General features: G+C 39.7%; 3 protein-coding genes across 4 annotated transcripts in view; all 3 read left to right on the top strand.

Annotated features, from left to right (window-relative positions):
* Positions 1-209: 209 nt before the first annotated feature.
* eloca (elongin C paralog a) lies at positions 210-4,931 on the top strand. The gene is made up of 5 exons (XM_080489877.1): positions 210-321; positions 1,935-2,054; positions 2,520-2,545; positions 2,731-2,874; positions 4,478-4,931. Exons 3-5 carry the CDS (start codon positions 2,542-2,544, stop codon positions 4,666-4,668), a joined length of 339 nt encoding a protein of 112 aa, XP_080346003.1. The 5' UTR covers positions 210-321; positions 1,935-2,054; positions 2,520-2,541; the 3' UTR covers positions 4,669-4,931.
* A 3,819-nt stretch (positions 4,932-8,750) lies between these two features.
* ube2wb (ubiquitin conjugating enzyme E2 Wb) lies at positions 8,751-19,508 on the top strand. The gene is made up of 6 exons (XM_080489377.1): positions 8,751-8,828; positions 10,920-11,011; positions 14,208-14,310; positions 16,712-16,867; positions 16,966-17,041; positions 17,152-19,508. Exons 1-6 carry the CDS (start codon positions 8,814-8,816, stop codon positions 17,163-17,165), a joined length of 456 nt encoding a protein of 151 aa, XP_080345503.1. The 5' UTR covers positions 8,751-8,813; the 3' UTR covers positions 17,166-19,508.
* Positions 19,509-21,234: 1,726 nt separating this feature from the next.
* stau2 (staufen double-stranded RNA binding protein 2) overlaps positions 21,235-22,927 on the top strand; it is a 101,599-nt gene continuing 99,906 nt past the window's right edge. For both annotated transcript variants that reach the window (XM_080488937.1, XM_080488936.1), the window contains exon 1: positions 21,235-21,294. The gene's annotated coding sequence lies outside the window, so the exon portion shown is untranslated. The remainder of the gene's footprint in view (positions 21,295-22,927) is intronic.

The following is a 22,927-nucleotide window of genomic DNA, read 5'->3' as shown; positions in this document are numbered from 1 at the left end:
GTTGTTCAAGGGGTAGATGTTGTCATTCGGCACAACAAGAGAGTGTGTGTGTGTGCGTGTGCGAGTGCGTGTGTGTGCGTGTGTGTGTGTGTGTGTGTGTGTGTGTGTGTGTGTGTGTGTGTGTGTGTGTGTGTGTGTGTGTGTGTGTGTGTGTGTGTGTGTGTGTGTGTGTGTGTGTTAAAGGAGCCCTGTTTGAAGGGCCCAAAAATAGAGCTGAGAGCAGCTGCAGCCGGGTGGGTCATATCAGGGGGACTTCAAAGCTCCTGCCGCCACCCGCCCGCTCCGGCCATAAGCACTTATGGTGTAATGGGGGACTGGAAGGTCAGTGATTGTTTTTGGTTGTGTGTGTGTGTGTGTGTGTGTGTGTGTGTGTGTGTGTGTGTGTGTGTGTGTGTGTGTGTGTGTGTGTGTGTGTGTGTGTGTGTGTGTGTGTGTGTGTGTGTGTGAGAGAGAGAGAGAGAGAGAGAAAGAGAGAGCAACACGGGTAGTCTCACAGAGGTTACTGGAACTTTCTGGAGCACAAACTGACAGCATAGCTGAAGCTGGTATTATTGTAAGTGCAATACTGGGTCAGATGTCACCTTTGCCAACTTCTCCAATGACATCTGATAGCAACAAAGGGCACAACCATTTAAACACAGACATCTAAAATGACAACTGTGTTGCAACTATCTCCTCAATTTGAGAAAGAAAAGTTGTGTATACAACACAAGACATGCATTGAAATTCAAACTCTTTACCATCCTGCCCTGGAACATAAAGCACCAATACCACAGGCACGCTCAGTATTCTGTTCTTAGTGGCACAGCTCGGATTGCTCTTCTTGAGAAGCTTCCCATTTCAACAGTCATCACTTTTCCTGCAGGAGAAAAAAAAAATTCTGTGCAAAGTCACACTCTGAACCTGTCTGTGACAACTCAATGTCCCCTCCTATGATCACACAGTCCCATAGGTAAAACACTTGTTGAGCGGTGATAGTCTACATAGTATATGAATCACAAACTGAGTTACACAGATTTTTTTTAGTGTTTGTTTCATTTTGCCAGACAATGCTCAAAAAGCTTTCAATACTCTGTTTATAGTTCAAATATGTCAAACGTAGTAATCTTTACTGTAGAGATTGATTATTTATCTTAACCAGCTCGACTTTGGAGAATCTATTAAAGTGCAGATTGCATGCCTTCTCCTGCTGTCATTCTTTTTTGAAACCGGATTTATGTCTCTGTCGTGTCCACGCAGCACCTGCTGCTGCACATCACCACCACCAGGCACATTCAGAGTGGTTCATTTGAAATGCGAGCGCCCCCTGCAGGACAAATAGGACAGTGGCCTGTCAGCGCTGAATATGACAAGTCATTTTGCTCAATGTTGTCCAGTCCTGATCAGGAAAGTTCTCTGCATTGCATGAATTTTAATATTGCTCCATTCATTTACTGTATGTTTCATCATTAAGATTTTAAAAAGAGCTGCCGGTGAGTTAATGCGGTCCAAGTTCCATTCACCCTGACAAATGTTATTAGAATAAAATAGAATAGAATTGAATAGAATAGAATAGAATAGAATAGAATAGAATAGAATAGAAATACTTTATCTCAGAGGAAAGTTCTTTGTAGTTTTGCCCCACACACAATAGAACATACAGAATAAATTGAATAGAAAGTTAAAATAGCAATTAGACTAAACAAAAAAATTAATAAGTAACATTAAGTAATAACATCGACAGGGCTAAACAGTGACTTTTAAAAGCATGGAATAATGAATTCAACAGAAAAACACATCAAAGAGTATTTACAAGAGAAGTTACTGTCATATTATTTTGATACATTATTTCGACATTACTGTGTACTTTTTCATCATAGTCTATCTGGATTTTAATATTTAGTTTGGATTCAGCAAAAACAATAGCTTTTTAATAATATATTCTTTTTAAATAGCAAAGAGGAACATTCTCTTCGAGAACCGGTTTCTACGGAGCACATTCTGTGCGGACCGGTGTTTGTATCTTCTGGTGGCTAACGTTAGCTGAAACACGCCGAAAACCCACCTTCGCAACGGTAAGAAACACTGATGTGTTTTCACAACAACTTATAATATCTCGCCTCGCCTTCCTGACTTATTGTCGGGACTCATTTTCTAACTGTGACAAAAAGATGGAAACTAATATCGAGTGTTTTGCGGTGCGCTAGCTCGCTAGCCTGTTCTAGCTAACGCTGACGGGTGTGAACTCGCTAACAATCTCGTAAAATAGAAAGTAAATATTTATATCCCCAGCTGCTGTATGACTCTGTTTGAATTGGTGAACAACATGTATATTTGAATCCACTGAGATTCGGCTCATAGTTCGGTTTTTATGCAGTAGCGAGCTGATGTGCCATTTGTCGCAGTGTTTGCTATAAATATCACAGAAATCCCGTTGTCCAGTTGTCCGAGACGTGTTTCGTATAGTCCCTGTAACTGATCTGATTATCTGCTGTAGCTGCTTCCCCGTCGTTTCTGATTGTTGATCATATCTGTTTCAGGTTTGATACACTTCGGAGCAGGATGGGTGAGTAATTAACACTGAGTACACCCCGACATTTTCAACGCAGCTTTTTTTTTTTTTCATTTCACACAGTCTGACAAATTGGCAGACTATTGTAATGTTTGCTCTGATGTCATGATCTTGCTTGTTGTGTGTTAGAGGTAAGAGAGTGTTAAAAGACTGTCCTGTCTGTTGGTGATACTTTACAGACGGCGAAGAGAGAACTTATGGTGGCTGTGAAGGGCCCGATGCCATGTATGTGAAGCTGATCTCTTCAGATGGCCACGAATTCATCGTGAAAAGAGAACACGCCCTAACATCGGGCACTATCAAAGCTATGCTAAGTGGCCCAGGTAAAGATTTGCGCAAAGTCAAAGCTGTTGTTTGGGATTGCCTTGTTTAGTTTATTTTTGAAAATTGTTGTGCTATCCAGAAACAAAATCCAAATGATTTGATATGATTTCATAGTGTTGTGACGCCCCCTCTCTTAATCAGATCAGTACCAATCAAAGACCACTGGAATTAGCCCTTGTCTGGTTTTCCTTAGCAAGTTTCATGCATGATGTCGGGTGCAGTTCTTCTCTTTCACTACCTCCGATACCAGCACAAAGGCCACACAAAGACTGATTGTAATGCAAAATAAAGGCATAACAGCATTGAAAGACTGTTAAAGGGGACAGCCTGTTAACATTATACTAATTGGCAGCAGTCAAACAAAAGTGTGAAAGTAGTTTACTCCATTTCCTTGCAGGATTGTTAGTATTTTTTTTTATAGCTTGAATACCTACAGTGCATTAAAAGTATTGAGACCACATTCACTTTCCTCAATTTTATGTCTTGAACTACTGAATTGTGACATTGATGGAACTGATATGATCTTATGTTTTGATGAATGGGAAACTCTTATCTTTAAACAAATGTTGCATCAGTTTAAAGAGTCAAAATACTTTATGAATGCATCACATGTAAAACTAATACAAGAGGAATGTCATTGTATTAAGGAACAAGAGGAACTGTTATCATATCCCTAAACCAGCTGTATTTAAAAAATCCTGCTTGCTTTCCTTTTAACCCTTTTAGAGACATTTAGAGATTTTGCCTGGCTTTCAGATGCCGGTTAGATCAGAAATGGCAAACACAGCCTTCTAAATGACATTGCTGAATCTAGAAATTAAAAAGATGGAATGACATTTTTCCATCACTAATCTTTAACAGTACCTGATTGTGGAAATGAGTCCACTGGAGGTTGTATCGATCTATCGATCGTTAAACAGATGAGGCAAATAATATTTCAGGTTGTTCTGGGTTTTTTTTTTTTTTTTTTTTTTAAATCCTCGATGTTGAATATGGGGCATTTAATGGGAATATTGTCAGAATCCATAGGCACTTTCTATACCGAAACTGAAGTTATTCATAAGTCATTATGCTGCCATTTCACTCCCCTGCCTTAACTGAGACCTGATGGGTCTTAAATGTGGCCCCTCAACTAAAACTAGTTTCACACAACTAATTTACAGTGAAGTATGTTTTGTGACTCAAAACATGTTCATTATGCAATTTCAGTTTCTGTGAAAAGTGATTGCTGTGAGTTATTGTTTCTCTAGAGCTGTATCTATTTATTTCTGCATCAATTATTAAATCAAATGGGCCGTGTTGATGCTTTACGAGATCAATCGACTGTGGCTAGGCTGGAGGTTGAGTCTGCAATACATAAATATCATGATTAAAATTACTTCTTTTTTTTTTTCTCTTCATTTAGTGAATTTTCCTGTCCAGTTGGTGGCACTATACTCACACCAGATTGGGTTTCATTATTAACCTGTTCCTTTTTCAAGGATAAAAAATTCCCCATATAGTTAGAAAAAATAAATAGTTTGAATGCTTCGTCCGGAGTTGGATATGGTCTCTGCATAAATAATTTAACTGCTGACACGTCGTGAAATTGTCTGCCCACAGGACAATTTGCTGAAAATGAAACCAATGAAGTGAACTTCAGGGAGATCCCATCTCACGTCCTGTCTAAGGTCTGCATGTATTTCACCTACAAGGTCCGGTACACCAACAGCTCCACTGAAATCCCAGAATTCCCCATCGCTCCGGAGATCGCACTGGAACTGCTCATGGCTGCCAACTTTTTGGATTGCTAAAGACAAAAATAATGTCTTAGTTCCACTTTTTTTTTTTTTTTTTTTTTTTTTTTTAATATTTAAATTGTATTGCTATCTCGGTCATTAGAAATCTTTTTTGTGCTTTCAGTTGTTGTTTGTTTCATCCCTGTCATATTTTCATTAGTATTGAAAGACTTCATCTAATAGAAAATGTGAATATGACAGAAAAAAATGTGACAGGTGCCCCCTCAGCAGAACGTTTTCCTCTGCTCTCCATCGTAATAAAGAACTACTTGGTGAGCACCTTTTTTTTTTTTTTTTTTTTCCAGTTCCTACATTATTTTCACACAAACTCCATCTGACACGTTCACAATGAATCAGCTTCACTTTTTGTTGTAATTGTAGTAGAATTAACGCCTAGGCACACTATCATCTGTAGTCCTTGAACAGATGTTCATCTCCAATAAGAAATTAAATTTGAAGTCGAAATTTAAATCTCAATGATGATCTGTGATCATGAATAATTTCCCCTGAATTAAGATGAGATTCAAATCTGAAGGACTACATAACCTATTAAAACATGCAATACAGAGGCTCATTTTTACAAGTGATCCAGGGTAAGAAATATGTAAATTCATTAAACAGCTTTGCTTGACTCGCAGTGCACTAGAGCCAAACCCTGCTGATTGTGAAGCCATGTTACACCCAGGATGTGTCACTAATCCAGGACAACACAAAGAATCCAGTCTATTATAAAGTCACCAAGTAATTAAAGTATTTTTGGACGATGGGAGATACTTTAACGATGAAGATTATGAAATACGTTCAAACAAAAGGATCAAAAACTGCATAAAAATGAGAATGTCAAATTTTTATTAAGTTAAAAGTAATAATTCTTCTGTTTACATCCTGTACACAGAAAAATCCCCAAGTCCTGCTTTGAACTTACTTGCTGTAAAGGGTTGAACTTTGACTACTTCACCACAGTGCAGCTCAGATAATGTGTACATCGGGACAATGTAGATTGACCAATTTGGAGCTTCAGAAAGTAGTTTGGAATAAAGGCTGGCATAAAAGTAAAACCTCATTAACACATGCATACTTCATGCCATAAAGATTTGGCATTTTGACTTGTTTAATTATAAAGATTAGAAAAACACCTGAAATCAGAGATTTCCTTTTACAATGGATTAACTAGAACAGATGGTGTATGTTCGGTTCTGTTGGACTGAATGAGAAAAACCAATTAAAATCCTTTGATTTATCTGACTCTTTAAGTAAAGAGCAGTTGTGACTGATGTTTTCTGAGTAATGATTTAGAATCTATTGAAATTGTACCAGAGGAATGTTTGAAATCCTTTCATGGAGTCAGTGACATGTATATCGACTTTGATCCAAACAACATCAGCAAAGCCAGATTATTGAGTCTGGGAAATAGAAATAGAGACTAAGGGATAGGAAATTATAAGAGTTGACCTGTCCAGGGTGTCTGTATCCTGTCTTTGCCCATAAATGGATGGACGGACGAGCAGAAGGCAAACTGGTCGCTTCTACCATAATGGAAAGAAACACTTCTACCTAATCAAATAAAAATAAAAAAAAACTGTACATTTCTAAATGAAATTAACATGCCTGCATTTAATATTTCAGAACCTATAATAATCCTTATTGAGTTTAATAAGAACTATTCCATTTTATAGCTGGTTCAAATGTGCTTAAAATGACCTTCATCCTACCAATACTTGTAAAATCAATTATTTATCCATTGGGCTGCAAAGAATATGGACAGGAGCTGCTGCTCAATAGGATGTGAACAATAGAAGTGAACTCAGATGAGTTGGTGGAGACCAACTTAAAGACACATTTTTACTGTCTTTTCCTAATAGTTGTGCTTTAAAAACACACCTTAAGTTCAGCGTAGTGCATCTATATACTGCACTACAGCGCTCTGCTTTTGAGCTCTTTGTTGAAACCTGTCAGGCGAGAGCTTATATCACATCTCAGCTCAATAGGAGAGAAGGTTAATGTTCCTCAAAGGAAACCTTCGAAGGTTTGTTCAGATTACAGTTCAGCTGAATAAAATGTTAGAAAAAGTTTGCTCTTGCAGGTAAATGAAGATACATCTGGTGCTTTAGAGAGCTTGGCAGTGATGGGCAAAAGGAAATGAGGACGTGTCCAGTTTGGACATATTTATGCTTCAAGGTGTTTTGAGCTGAGAGTTCAGTGGGATTTAATGAAATGGGTTCAGAGACAGGAGAGGCTATAAGCAACTGTCAGGGGAGATGGTATCTCAAAGGTAATCACAGTTTCATTTGAGATGAATTTCTAATTTTGTGGTCGTATTATTTATCAGATCATGTGTAATTGTTGCACATGAATGTGACTTTTAATAAAGCAAAAGTAGACAATAGCTAAATTTAGCATTGGAGTCAGGTAGGGCAATCATATTTTAGTAGAGGTCACCGAACACTGCTGCATTCTGTGTGGCCTCATTGGCTATGCATTTATATATGCTGTCATAATAATAATACAAAGTTAATAGCGCTCTCAAATAAGCAGTGTTTTAAGAGCTTTACAACAAACAACAATGAAATAGGAATGATATTTATAATGTTGAAAAACAAAAACAAAAAGAATTCCAACTGAAGCACAATAGAAGAAATAGTGGGTAACACAACACACCTTGATTTGCCTTGGTATTGAGGGTCTAACCACACCTTTTTTCACATGTGCTGCACAAATCCCCACTGTGTTGGTTGTGACTGTGGTGATGGGTTTGGACTGCTCTTCCAGAGTCGCCTCAGAGGATCATGTGATATTCATGTTCCATTTAGTCCACATTATAACCTAAGTGCTCTTCTTGATTCAACCTGAGCCCTTGCTTGGGAATTTCGAAGGAGTGAAGTTGCCAGCAACCATGTCTGGTTACACTGTCACTTCTCTATTCTCTGGGCCACTGCTGCCTCAAGGTTTGTGCCTATGATGATCAGTTAAAAATATTCCCTTTAAAAAACCTTTGGTATAATTACAGAGGAAAAAAAAAAAATCACACTTTTCATAAGGAACTACATATGTCACTGTTTTTCATCTTTTAAATGTATGGAGATAAAGAAAGCTGTGAAACCTTCACTTTAACCTTACAGTGAAACCCCAGCCTTTATTTCCACTTACCCGGTAATCTTATTTGCTTATTTTAGCTTCTTCCTTTTTATGTTTTTACCTTTTAGTTGTTAGTCTGTTGTTGCTGTATATATAATACAGAATTGTCTTGTATTTTGTGCCTCATGTCTATTGCTTATCAGAAAATGTAAGGCAAGGCAAATTTCTTTAGATATAGCACCGTTAAGACACAAGGCAATTCGCAGTGCTATAAGCAGAAATAAAATAAATACATTAAAGCAAAGCGATTAGGAATCTTAATCTGTGATTAATTCGTAAATGCTGTTTCTTGTGACTCTGGGAACATTGAGTAGACCTTTTCCTGAGGACCTCAGGGGTCTGGATGTTTCATATTCGACTAGTAATTCTTAGGCCCATGAAAAGTCAAACATTTATAGACCAGAAGTAAGATTTTGAAGTCTTTGACACACAGAAGCCAGTGCAGAAATTGAAGCTCAGGTGTGATATGTTCCAGCCTTTGTGCGTTTGTGAGGACTCTGGATGAGTCGCAGCTGACTAACATTAGAGGAATGCTACTATGCCATAAATATTTTGTAAATTGCAGTTTTGCTATTTAAAAAAAATATCCATATATATTCAATGAATAAGTTTAAAACACGTTTCTTTAACTTTATTTGTAGTCAATTACCTATTACGGAAGAGCCAAACCAGCAAATTATCATGCTTTGTGTGTGTGTGTGTGTGTGTGTGTGTGTGTGTGTGTGTGTGTGTGTGTGTGTGTGTGTGTGTGTGATAATATCACATTAAAGAAGTAATTCAAAAATGCAAAACATAGGCCAGTGGAACTATATAATGAAATTGTGAAAATAAAGGAGTAAAATAATAATTATACAAAAACACTGTGACGCTTAAATAAATTTAAAGGTTTGTCTGAGGGCGTTTCTGCGCTGTGACGCGGCACGTCAGCGTGCACGTTCACTGCTGTCAAAACAAGTCCTCCCAGGGTCACGTGACGTCCTGACGTACTGCCCTCCCCCGCGCCCTGATGCAGGGGGGTTTCCATCATGGCGTCGATGCAGGTAAGGATACAATTGACAGCGGTCCCGTATTTATAACGAAGGGGCTTTTCCGCGACGTGTTTGATGCTTGTTGTTAACCGCTTCTTATTTGTTCGTGAGTGAGGTCCGCGTAGTAGTGACGTCGAAGTAAAAAGAGTGAATTTCGCTGTTCACGGCTCAGGTTCGCTGCTAGCAACACAACTAGCTCACCATCATCATCGTCATGATCATCAACAGCAGGCTGAAGCGAGCTTAGAGACGAGCTTCCTGGAGCTAAGCGTTAGCGGCTGCTTGTGCGCGAGCACACGGGCGGAAAACGTAAAACGTGTAAAGTTGTGGGTTTAAATCCGGGGCTGATGTTTTGATCGGGTGTCAGCGGTTGTTCGGTCCGCGGTTCTCCGTCAAGCAGCAGCTAAACGAGGCGGTGCGGCGGCTTCCTCCCGAACAGGTGCACCGCCGAGTCGAGGCAAAGGGAGATTTCTTCTGGAAAATAACCAACAAAAAACACACAAACACTGTTTTCACCTCCCGTATTCACAATGACGCTGAGCCGATCACTCATTAGACCAATTGGTTCGCACTGTTCGTGTGTTTCTGAGAGACGTCTGACGATGTTACGGTGGAGTTTCAACCTTTACAAATGTTTGGGGACATGGGCCGATCAGGCGCTCCTTACATAAAACCATTAGGTAGTTCCTGTAGAATGACTTGGTTTGCTTTTATTGTTTGTATAATTTTATTATTGTCGCATTGGAAAAAAAAACTAAACAGAACAATAAACTATTTTTACGAGAAATAGTATTCACTTGGGCCCATAATAGTTTTATATTTGTATATATGTGTGTGTATATATATATTAGATTTTAAATTGACTTATGCTATTCTTAATTTGTACAGCCCAAAGCCTTTTTTTGTATATTCGTATTGAAAAAAGTAAAAGTATTGTCTTTCCTGTAGTAGATATGAATTAAAATCACTAATCGAGCTTGAGTGCTAAACATTACCATTTGTAATGGCAGTTGCAGATTGTAAGTAAATGGATACCACTTAATTTGATTTAAAGGCATCTAACTAGCATGAGAAAAGGTCTTTATTTCACCAGTAATAACAATAATGTCTTATGATATGAAAAATACTTTAAAGATTGGCACTCATCCGAATAATTTTAATGAAATTTGGATCAACTACATTGAAACACCCCTTCTGAACAAAGTAAATCAACAGTTCTGCCAAATGTTGACATTATGACGTCAACATCTCAAACATCTGAAGTCTATTCATGCCTAAAACAAGCATGCCATGTATCACACAGTGTCCATCTGTATCCTTCCTCATATTCACCTTTGTGAGGTATTTTTCAAAATATGGCCTCTATGATGATGCCAAAAATTCCAGAGGTAATATATTAAAGCTCTCAAACCAGACCTGGTGACTGTAAAAGGTCCTCAAAAGCTACAGAAGAAATAATGCAGCGTATCTTCAGTCACCATTATCTGAGCCTGTCTGAGCAGGTGCAGTGAAATCTGTGTAGAGCCAATTTGAGCTTGTAATATAGTACCTCCCTTCCTTGAACTATTTCATTATTTTTGCTGATTTTTTTAATTTCTCAACGCTGAAATGTGCTAAAATCACACACACTGCAATGTTTGGAGTGATGGTGCATTTTGGAGAACTTGTATTGTTGCTTTATTGTGTTTAACATTTATATTTGTGTGAATTTTAATCAATATTAACAGTGATAACCCGGTGTTTCACCGATAGATTTTGTGGATGAGGTGATTATAAATCTAATCATTGCTGTTTAATTGAGGATCTCTTAACGAATGAAGCAGGGAAGATTTTTTTTTTTTTTAATCAATTTCATTAGAAATGTATGCCACAGCTGTCAAACTGCACTGCCAATGAAACAAACTCTTACAAACAATTACACAAAGTCAACAGAAGGTATTTAATGATACAAAAATAAAGAAAATACATTTATATAACATACAGATTTTCAAAGTAGAATATTTAGTTTAGAATGAATTCTAAAAGCACCATGTCAACTTCAGCTAGGATGTGAGGGATGCATTTTTTCAATACTTCAAACTCACACACTTTCCCTCCCAACAGAAAAGGCTACAAAAGGAATTATTAGCCCTGCAAAATGATCCACCCCCAGGAATGACGCTCAACGAGAAAAGTGTACAGAACACCATCACACAGTAAGTTGTCGTCTTCTATTTTTTCTTATTTATTTGAAATGATTCACCAGGGTCAGTGGCGGCATTTACACCACACGTCAATCATTAGGATTTCTGTCACCTACTGTGACGGTGGCAGGTATGAATCAATGACTAAGCACAAATTGAATGTGACTTTTTGAAATGTCACGTTGAATCACTACGAGAGGGCATTGCTGAGAGCATGCCCGGTGCATCACGTCCAGTCAAAGGCTGCTCCTGAAGAAGAAGTGAGACCCAAAGTCGGAGCGGTGTCTGGTGTGGAGGAATTGGGGTCAGTGAGTGGCAGCTCTGCCTTCTTAGGAGTGTCTCTTAACGCAGTGTCACTATTCATCCTGATGAAATATTTAATGGTCGGCACAGTGGAGTCAGGCTAGAGTAGCCAGCGATGGAGCTACTTAGCTGACATTTCTGTCTGGGTGACTTGATGTTTCCTTATACTTGATTTGGTAATGATAGAAATGTGTGTCAAAAGCTCTGGGAGTTTTGATCTTGAACCAAACTCCTGGCTGTTGATGAAATGTCTTTTTTGCTGAAAGCTATCTTGTTGGAGGGCAGTAGTGGTCTAAAGAAAGGGAGTCATATATTGAGCCTGTGGGCCAAAAACTAACCTCCCATGTTGGATCCGGCCAACAAAAGGACCTTGGGAAGCGTGGAAAAAAAACCCCAAAACTTCTGATCATTTCCAATTTGTCATTTCATCTTTGTCTGGACATCCATTTTTTCATCTTTTTTAATTTTCCTGCTGTCGGTCTTTAAGCAAACTTAACCCTAAACTGCTCAGGTTGTGTGAGGAAACTCACACAGCATTGAAACAAAACAAAAAACAAACTGAGCTTAATCAAACATTAAGGTGACATGAACCTCGGTGGCGAACCCTCCAGGGAGCTGCTGAAACTCAGGGGCCGTCCACACGAGAACGCCGGTTCCCGTAAATGAGCCGTTGTTGGCTGATTATCCACACCAGGCAGCGTTTTAGAAGCCCGAAAACGTTTTGTTTTTACACGGGTCCCAGAGTGGGGAATTTCTAAAACCCCGGCTTGGCTGTGAGGTGTGGACGGCAATGACGATCATCTGTGGAAAAACGATGATGTCATCACCCCCTATGGCGGTCCGCGATGTCGCCTAATAACCACAACCATCACGGACTACCTGCTCCAGTTGAGCTGCAGAAGCTACTGACACTAGCCGGAGGAGGAGCAGGGCCACTTCTATGTGCTCTGGCTTTTGCGTTTTTTGGTGAGTCACAGCGCCCCTAAAGGCCTGGCATATGTACTACATGCCGTTATACCTCGTTGTAAGCCGTGTTCACAGTGACGTGTGGATGAAATTTTTGAGAGAACCCCGGGGAGAAAAAAGATTAGTTTGACTCATGTGGATGTGGCCTCACTCTTGCCATTGAAAGTGATCACTTTCTTTTCTTATGCATGCTGCAGGGTTAGCTAAAAGAACCCTCGCAACCTTAGCGGAGCCATTATGTTGACATTCTCAGCTCATTCGATGGTAAACAACTGTTGAGATTGAATGAACGTTCGACAAGACTTGGCTCTCAAAACCAGTTCATCTGGCTCCCACAGTCACTCTGTATCCCAGGTTTGAGGTGGTGTGTGTGGGCGTGCCTTGTCGTGTTCACCGCTGACGTTGAAGGACTTGTTTAGCTCGTGTTGGGAGATTGGCATGATGAAGAATGTATCCTCAGCGTCATGTGACTCCTAAAGAAGGCAGATACAAACACTTTGTTCCTTGCCTCTGACGCTGCAGCGCATGTGGAGATAATGTGTTTTCAGTTGCCTATCCTTTGTTTGCATAATTCACTCAGGCACCCTGTGCTGCTCATTAGATCACAGTCTTTCAGATGACTGCATGCTGGTACAGATAGCTTAGCGTGATGGTGTTGTGAGTCTGCCATTGCGGACAGGGAAATTGCTGCTTTTAAGTGCTGTTGCGGCTCCCACATGCAAACCCTCCTGAGTAACGGCTCAGTATTATTTTTGTTGACTGGTTCTTATAATCATCAGGCTATGGGGAATTTGAGCATCATGTCCTCGGAGACCTTGACTGTATTTAGTATGGGTTGCATCAGGCATCACTCGCACTTCATGTAGTTTCCAGAAAAAACATGAATCTCCTCTCTGACATTCTGGCTTTCCAAGGATGACCTTTTAAAAGAGAAGTGACCGCATATGTAGGACCAAATTGTAAAGTGCCTCAGGCTAGATTTGAAAGAGACACAGTGCTACGAACCCAGATAGCTGCCACTAGTCTCAATGGTGTCCTATCTGCTCTGCTGGCATGGAAGACATTAGGTTAGAAATGGCGTTGCTTCCATCACTGTGGCTTTATCTTCTCCTCTGAGGTTTTTACTGCCAATAAGTGCTTTTCAATGGACCTAAACATTTGATTAGTTTGCCAGCAATGCTGCTTTGTCCTGTTATTCACAGGCAAAAAATGACGGTGTGGTGCGGGCAACACTTTGATCACAAAGACTTGTACTTTTAATCTTCAGAGTTGGATTGCATTGCTACAGCTCACTCAGCAGAGTTCTGTAACCAGACTACAGAAGAGAAAAATAGATTTTGTCCACTGGATCAATAGAGTATCACATTAGTGCTAAACCACTGTCATAACCCAGCTGTATATTGAATGTCACTGGAATGAGTCAAACTAAAAGCTTTTGATTGCACACGTACAGATTTGGCAGCTCACATTGACGTTGTGTGATTTATATTTTATTTTGTTTATTCATATCTGATTTCATACATGCTCATCAACTCCTTTCTTGCATATTATTTTAACGCACTGGATTAAAACATGAACAGCGTAACCATGTTGATAAATGCTCCCTGCCTTCTTACACATCATGAGATACAACACAGGACAGGCCGGGACGCAGTGAAATGAAACTCTATTTATTCCTAAAACACAGAGCGGTTCTGTGTCTGAAAGGAAGTGTGAAATGTGATGCTGACATTTGACAGGAAGCGTTCAAAAAAAGACCAAACGAGGTGGTTCTTCATCCAGTTTGTGAAACCAGTGTCTCAAATAAACTATAAAGAAGATAGTTATGAGTGCTGTGTTTTGGCTGACCTGTGTTTCTCTTCATGGGAACGGTGCAATGTTTTATTTCTCCTCAGTTGCACGACTGACCTTCTTTTTTTTTTTTGTTCCCTTCTTTCAGATGGATTGTAGATATGGAGGGAGCGCCCGGCACACTGTATGAAGGAGAGAAATTTCAGCTGCTTTTCAAATTTAGTAGTCGATACCCCTTTGATTCACCTCAGGTAAGCTCAGTTGGCTTTTTGTGATTATGTGAGTGAATCTGGAGGAAGTTTGAATTCCTATGCTTTGTACCTAGCTGAGAGAATGCATCTAAGTTGAGTAGAGTTATCATCTTGTATTGGGGTGTTAAATAAAACTTACCACAAGATGTTTTGTTGATAATAATGCCGTTTGCCATCTTGATTTAAGGTTGATTTTTTTCACAGGCCATTGTTGCAATAGTACTAGCATCCCGATGGCCAACAGTGTTCTAAGACATGTAGAAATAGTAAACTACTAACTGATGACTGATGAGATGATGAGTTCTGGTGCAAAATACAATGAAATATCCATCAGCCATGTCCTGTATTCGTGTGTCATATTTTTTTTCTCCCCCCCTTGAATTTTTTTTTGCAACTGAAACCTCAATGACTCATCATTGTGGTACATTTTGTTAATATTCTACCTTCCACAGTGTTTCTCCTCACACTAATGTTGGCAAAAGGTTGTTGTTTGACAGTGCATGCGGTTTCTTCAACCTTCATCATGCATGCCTTAACACATTTTCCTCACAGTTTGGCTTTGATGCTAAAACTTAACTAGCAATGAGGTGGTTAATCTTTCACTGCTGCATCACTGAGCTTTATGTTCTGTCCATTATTCTTGATAAAAAGTTAAAAAAACAAAACAATAAGTGAACTAGGACAGCAGTTGCTTTTCTTGAAGTGATGATATAAATCCAATCACTCGGTCCAGATTGAAAGTAATTGATAAAAGATGGTGATAATGACAAGAAAACATCCCTACATAGATGTGAACTGTTAATATTCTGTTTCCATATCTTGTCTGGTTGAACATTAAACTTTGAGACTGGTCGCTAGTTATATTGTAATAACTGGAGGCACAGTGGTGGCAAATTCTCAAATAGATAAACAATAATCTATATCCACAATGACAAACACACAAAAAGCTCATGCTCTGTAGTTGTAAGTTGGATGACTTGGCTTGGGAGCAGTGGATCCTTGACTCAATGACATTGAAACCAGCAGGCTGGTCCTACTGAGGCCATGTTTGATGGGATTAGGTTAACTCGACAGCCTTGTTTCACTCATCACGAGCCTGCCCCCCTAAAAATAGATAACGAGCCAGTATAGAGAAAATCAGATAACCCGAGCTACTTAGCCACCGGCCGTTCAATTAAGACGGACGAGCTGTCAACGTTGTCCACTGTTGGACTCCTCTTCCTGCTTCTATCAGCCTCGCTATCAGCTGCTGCAGTGCAGCATTAGCTTGGTGTGTGCAGCATTGCGCTGAAATACATTATCTTGGAGCATTTGTGTTCATTTCGGATATTCCCACGAATGTATTATTTTTTTATTATGACACAATTTTTTTGCTTTTTTAACCATCATGTGATGCAGCCAGTTTTTCCGTTGAGACTCTCTTGCATTATCAGCTTGGAGCCACCGTTTCTATAGAAACCCAGCATAGAGATACTAAGCATACTGACTTCTGGTGCTTCTTTGTTTTGCCCATAAGAATCTATTAACGCTGCAAAAAAAAAAAAAAAAAACCTTCTGTTTCCTTCGTTCAACTGAGCTGATGTCCAGACATCCATCTTCTATACTGATTATCCAAATTAGGATTGCGGAGACAGACAGCCATATATACAGGCATTTTCATATCAAAGGGCAATTTAATAGTCTTCAATTGATCTCAGGTGCATGTTTTTGGACTGTGGGAGGAAACCAGGGAAAACCCATGCACACTCAGGGAGAACTTGCCAACTCCCCACAGAAATCCCCCTCCAGCCCAACCAAAACTTGAACTGAGGAAAATAGGAGTACTCACTACGACATCACTATGCAGCCCCATAAAGTTACATCAATAGTTCACAAAGACGGAATTTAAACTTCAGTAGCACAATGAGATAATGAAACAAGTTGTAAGTTAGATTGTTTTGTCAGCAACGTGCTCTGAGTTAGCGTTGATGTTTAATCAGTGTTTTGTGTTTATGTGGAGGCTCCACTCTCCTGTGAGGCCCTGTCCGGTGCCAGTCTGCCTCAGCCCACTGTCACCCTCTTCACCAACTCCCCCTTCACTCTACTTTAGCACTTAAAGTCTTGACTCCAGTTCTTGTCACACTTCCTCTATCTTCAAGGGTTGCCATCACTCTCAGCACCATTTTTTTAAAGAATTTTTTTGAATGTTTATAAGACCCATTGCCTTTAGTGTCCTGTTCTCCCCCATCCGGGCCCCTCTGTCCTAATCCCAGAGCCTCATGTCACTGTCAAGGTTTAAGCCTGAGCTCATACCGCAAGTCACATTTCAATACCAACAAGCATTTCACAATCTTGCACCACAGTTTACCAAAACTTGTCACAGATTTACTCTTAAACATCTCTGTTTGTTTCATCCGTGCAGGTAATGTTCACAGGAGAGAATATACCTGTCCACCCTCACGTGTATAGCAATGGTCACATCTGTCTATCCATTCTAACGGAAGATTGGTCGCCGGCCCTCTCAGTGCAATCAGTTTGTCTTAGCATTATCAGCATGTTGTCCAGCTGCAAAGAAAAGGTAACGCTGCTTCTGTTTCGGGGAGAAATAAAATGGGCCGACGTGAACTGTGCTCTCATTAATGGCTAAAAATCTAATTCTTTCTCGTTTTTCTGCAGAGACGACCACCTGATAACTCCTTTTATGTAAGAACGTGTAACAAAAATCCAAAGAAAACAAAATGGTGGTATCACGGTGAGTATCTCCAGGCTTCATCTGTTGGTTTGTTTTTTCTAATGATTGACACGAAATAATTCAAACTCTTAAGACATTGTAATGACATTTTTTTTTGTTTGCCTTCACAGATGATACGTGCTAATGTACAAACTTTGTAATAGTCGTAGAAGAAAGAAGTCCTACTGACCTACGTAAAGCACTTTTTAATCATTCAGTCTTTGAACTCTGACCTTTGACTGGAACAATGGACACCATGCGCAGGAGGCTTTTGACTTTTGACCCCCCCCCCCCCCCGACCCCCACCCATTACGGGCAGTTGGCTGCATGTTTTAGTCGGGTGTAATATAGAAACCAGAAACAAACGCAAAGACGTTTAGACGCACCCAAGATGTATAGTTTTTGGCAAAAAAAAAAAAGTGCAGTGAGCGACAAAGGCAGGTTTGTAGAGAGATAATATTAATTCCTGTTTTCAGATTTTTATTGTTACGTTTTTTTTGGTTTTTTTTGCGTGGGTGCATTTTAAAGTCCTTGTGTTGTGCAATAAAAACGGATGGATGCCAAATCTAACCGGCTTCTGGAAGGGATTTGACCATCAAAAGCCCCGAAAAATGCTTCATCTGTTCCTCAGTTTTTTTTTCCCCTTTTGTTTTTCTTTGAACTATTACAATTATGATATGCACTGTGAAAGTATCTAGGTTAAGAAGCCACCATTAGTACGCTATTTCCACCTTGCAGGTCGTACTGTTAGCAGTCCTCCATTCACGAGGTTTTTAAGTTTATAGCCACCGCGTCGAGAGCGCATGCAGTTTGTTCTTCTTCATCTTCCAAACGAGCAGCCGGTTGCAGTTCTTCCTGCCGATGGACAGAATGTCGGTACGGACGAGAGTAGGACAGATATGACGGTAGAGCTGATGACCTTGGTGTTCGTCTCCTCTGAAAGTTGGACTGAGCTCTGCTAGTGTTAACTTGTCCAGCCTTTAAGATGTGCGGCGGCCTCTCTTTCATTGAAAGAATGTTTGTAAGAGAAAGTTTCCGCATGATCCATTTTTATTTGTATGATGCTTTTTTTTTTTTTCCTTTTTTTTTTAATTCATGCTTTAAACTCCTCTAAAACGGTTGATTTCAATGTCTTTTTTTTTGGTACTGTTTTTCAACAAGCTGATACTTTGAAAAGGGGGGGGGGTTGTTTTGATGGGTCAGTATGGTTCTTTTTGATTAATCTTAAGCTTTTTTTTTTTTGTATGTTATTTAATTTAAATCTTTGATCTCCAGAACGGCTATGAATGACTACAAAGGAGAGTCTTTCTAGAAGTCATAAAGATGAGGCTTTTGTGATTCCCCCTGGTCAGAGTTTTGGCTCAGGTACTTTTTTCAATAAAGAGATCACCTCTAAAAAGATACCTATGAGATATTTTGAATTTAACTATATTTTCACCAAAAGAGACTGTTATGTTGTAAACTTATAACACGTCTGAAACTATTGTACATAAGTCTTTAAATTGTTGGATGATGTGAAAGAACTTAGCAGAGGATGCATTTACTTTATAGCAGAATGATAATGGGAGTGCTTTATTTCATTGGAAGTTAGTCTGCATCTTTTGCTACTTAGGATGTGTACAGTCGGCAACAAACACGTACGTTGGTTTAAAACAAAATAGTAGTTTTACAGTGGGGGTGCATGCAATTTTAAACCCTGCTTTTTCTTATTGGCATCAAACATCGTGACCACTTTTAGTCTTTCCATAACTTAGACAATGGTTTAGGGGATGAATATTACGAAATTCACCTCCAGAGGCTGTTGTCTTTGCAGACTGTAATCACTCCATTTTTGGGAAAAAAAAAAAAAAAAAGTTTTTCGCCAGTCAGAGATACTTGAATTTACCATCTTGGGTTGTTTGTATTTCCTTTTTTGTTTTGTTTTTCTAGCTGAGTTTCTTGAATAAACTTGAGTGAATGTGATGATGCTCTATACTGTAGAGGAGATTACCACAGCACACTGCTATCTCAAAAAGAACTATATTGATAACTTAAAGACATCTATTTAACCAATGATTTTTTTTAAAATTATTATTAGCTTCATAGTATTTGGTCTTGTCATCCGTCGCTGCGCTGCGAGGAGTTAGAGGGTAGGACTGAGACGATTGTGTAGAAATGGAGTCGCGACGGCATCCGTGCAGGGACAAAAGGCCTTCACCCCGTGGGCAGTAGATCAGTGGAGTTTTTGAGAAACTTGTGAGTGAATATGTTACAAGGGTTTGGATGTGCTGTTTTTCTTTTTTTTTCTTCTTTCTTTCTTTAGGTTGCTTTTCTTTTTTTCTGTTCAATGTGGTTTGAATACTTAGCTTGCAGGTTGTTGTGAGTGATCAACACTAATGGGGGGGTGTTATTTATATTTGAAATTTTGTTCTGGGATGTGCAAGCTCCATGTAATAGGTGCCTGTTCATTTTCATAATCAATAATAAAAGCAAAGATTCACTTTTATTCAACCTGGGTTTGCACAGTCTTTTTTTTTTTTTTTTTTTTTTTTAACCAAACATCCTAGTCTGAAAGGATTCGGTTGATGACATTTAACATGGTGAATGGGTCAGCTTGAATTATAACAAATAGTACAATTCCGCCTATAAGAAGTGAACGACAGTCATTGCATTGTGTTTGCCACAAATATGTTGGGCGATAAGGACAGTATAGCAGAAACTGTCAGGGTTTGTTCAGTCAGAAATTCTTTGGTTATTTTATCACATATATCCTGCAATGTTTGCACTTTAATACAAACCCTTGATTTACAACCATGTGTGCTTAAACCTTTGACCCTATCATTAAATCTTCAGAGGGGGGGGGGGGGCACATGAAAAACTAGGACGAAAAGCAAAACTAACATCAGTCAGGTTCTTCTATTTCTTTCAAGGTTTAGACTACTAATGTTCATTGAACTACACACCTAAGCCTACACCAACCACCGTGAACTCAATCCGTACACAGGAAAAATAAAGCTGCAAAGCCGCCACTTTGAAATTACAAGCAAAGTTGTATCACAAGCATTATGTATACAAATCTGAACTTGATTCATCACTTTTAATTGACCGCTTGATGGCTGGTCCAGGAAGGTCAAAGGGCACCATGTGGTTCATGAGCCATTTAATGCTCAGGTCTGCAATATAGAGATTAAAAATGAGCATTACAGTTAATAAAATGTGAGTAGCCTGACTTTGAGTGCATCAAATTCAATGGTATGTTAGTGTAAGGCTTATGTTAAAAATAAAATAGAAGTAGGGATGCTTATTTATTCCTTTCGTGATGCTAGCTATTTTACTGCAATAATAATCTATAAATATTCTGTGAATTTTTAGTCCCACTGTGTTGTTGGATCAGGGACAGAAGAAGTGTGGTTTAGTGGCCCCCTCTACTGGTCAGGCCACAATAGCATGTGACAAAAATCTAATAAACTACACCTTAAGCTCTGTTAATGAATGGTTCTTCAGTCATAGATGGATAAATGGAAGCTTGCATGGATCCTCTTTAGCTGCACCCATGAGGTCGCAAACTGCCAGGAACCCTCTGCCACCACTGCAAGCCCACAACTTCTCTTCAAGCCTCTCTGACACCAAAGTTTGAGGTTTGTAGAAAACCCAGAAAATCCATCTGTTTTGCATTTCTTTGCATGTGGTCATCTTTTCTTTTTCTTTTTTTTTTTTTTGGGGGGGGGGGGGGGGGATTTAGGTCAAATTCGTTTTTATTCACAGTACAATACAACCAGCCCCAATGAATGGAAAGTGAATGGAACGCCTTTTCATAAATAGAAAACAATATGAAGCTACTGTATATTTTACAGATGATTATCGTAAAAAAAAATATAAATCCTTAAGTTCCATAAAATCACATCATAAAACCAAACACATTTTATGAAGTAGATGTAACGTGCAGAAGAAAAAGAAGCTTCTTTTGGTTGTGAATCAAAAGTTACACTGAAGGCTCAGAGGAAGCGCACCAGGAAGGAACCATTCTCACCACGGCGGGGGTGGCTGATTCATTCAAGATTTACCTCCAACTCAAAACACGCTCAGGTGGTGATATGCCAAAAATGATCACTGACAGAATTAACAAAGGTGAAACTTTATGCATTAATCGTATTGGTGATCAGTGCATAGCATGTCAAATAGGTTATTTAAAAATTTTTACCCAGCTAATAGGATGGTACGTTCCCTCTTCCATCCAGTTCTCTTTAGTGTTTGCCAATGTTGGAGGTGTAACTGGGGTCTGGCCCTGGACAAAGGTAAAATATACCCTAAAATATTCGTCCCCGTGTTGTTGAATAGTGGCTGAAGTAATAATCACGCTGTCGCCAGTCTGTATATGATGTTAGCGTGGAGTGAAATGGCCCAGACTTTGGTGGAGGATGGGGCGGTATGGAGATGCTAGCAGGAGGGGTGCTCGGCCGTTCAGCCATGATGAGCTTTCGCCGGCTAAACTAGCGTATCTGGAGGCGGAGAGCTCGGATTTCTCCACCGGGAGGAGTGACAGCGACGTGTTCATGACAGCATGCACGCTTGCCCATTCTGTCGGTGTGTTTTTAGGCGCTGACATTTGGAGGAAATCCCGTTTTCCTCCCCTCTTGGTCACGTTAGCTTCCTGCTAAGCTGGGCACAGACGAGGCTGTGTAGCGTTGGTACATGGGGGCTGCAGACAGCTCCGGGGCTCTGCCAGGGAATCCAAACCTCCACAACACCCCCACGATCAACTGGGTGTGCAAGACAGCCATGCAGCAAGGTTGCATTTTAACGCTTTGTCCGTGCATACTGCTGTGAGACACCATGGGGAAGAGAGAGGGAGATCTGTGAACCTCACAAACACGCAACATGCAATGAGCGTATGGGCAGGAAAACCTCAGAAACATGCTATAAACCACTGTCAGACACACATGCATTTGATAATTCGTGTATGCAACTGATTGCATGAGTTGTCTGGAAACGCAGACTGCACAGGTTTCTGCACGAGTACAAAAAAAATGGCCCTGGATATGGACAGGTGACACCTGTAAACATGACTGAGGAGTGAAGCTGATGAACTGCATGTGAATGTCTGTATGAACCTGTGTGATGTCGTATGCAATATCATCCATCACCTGTGCATGCAAGATTTAGTCAAAATGTAAGTAAATGCCCCAGAGCGGGACATTGAATTTGTCCACACTCTGCTGCACAGCTCTGGTCCTGCATGCTTTTAGATGTCCCTCTTCTTCACAGACTTGTAGTGAGTCGTTCATTATTAGACTTAATGATGAGTTAGAAGGTGATATATTTATTGCACTCAGATTTGTTGGAGCAGAGAAACATCTCCAGGCCCTGGACAGTCTTTTTTTTATTATTCCTAGGATGGGTGTGTCACACTCATTGTAGTTCAGGGGGCCACGTACAGCTCTGTTTGTTCTCAGTTAATTACATCTGCATTCTTAAAGTGTTCACGTTTAACACATTTGTACAAAGCCATTTAAAAACACTTAAAATTCTTTCAAGAAATTGGAATTTTTTTTTAGCCTGCTGTTTATCAAGTCACACCATTTCTGCATCATCATCTTGCTTTATTTGGTTGTTAATGAGTTTCAGTGTTAAGTCTGATATTCTTACTTTAATTTTGACAGAATCTCAAATATGCTTTATTTTTGTGTGAAAGATTTCAGTTGATGACCTTCTTTATAACTTTTACTCTTTTACAAGTTTGTCCTCCGGGTCTGATTGGAACCTCCAGTGTGCCGGCATTGTCTCATGGGCCATACATTTGACTCACTTGGTCGAGGGCCAGGGTGTCAAAACCTTTTTCAGTGAACCTGCCAGAGAGCCAACACTGTCTTATTACATTAGCGTAAACAATGTCTCCTAGTATCAGATAATATCGATTGTATGTGTCAG

Source organism: Lipophrys pholis (genome assembly GCF_963383615.2).
Source record: "Lipophrys pholis genome assembly, chromosome: 20".
NCBI classification, from domain to species: domain Eukaryota; kingdom Metazoa; phylum Chordata; class Actinopteri; order Blenniiformes; family Blenniidae; genus Lipophrys; species Lipophrys pholis.
The sequence above is the reverse complement of the archived record's forward strand: the minus strand, read 5'-3'. Positions and strand labels throughout refer to the sequence as shown.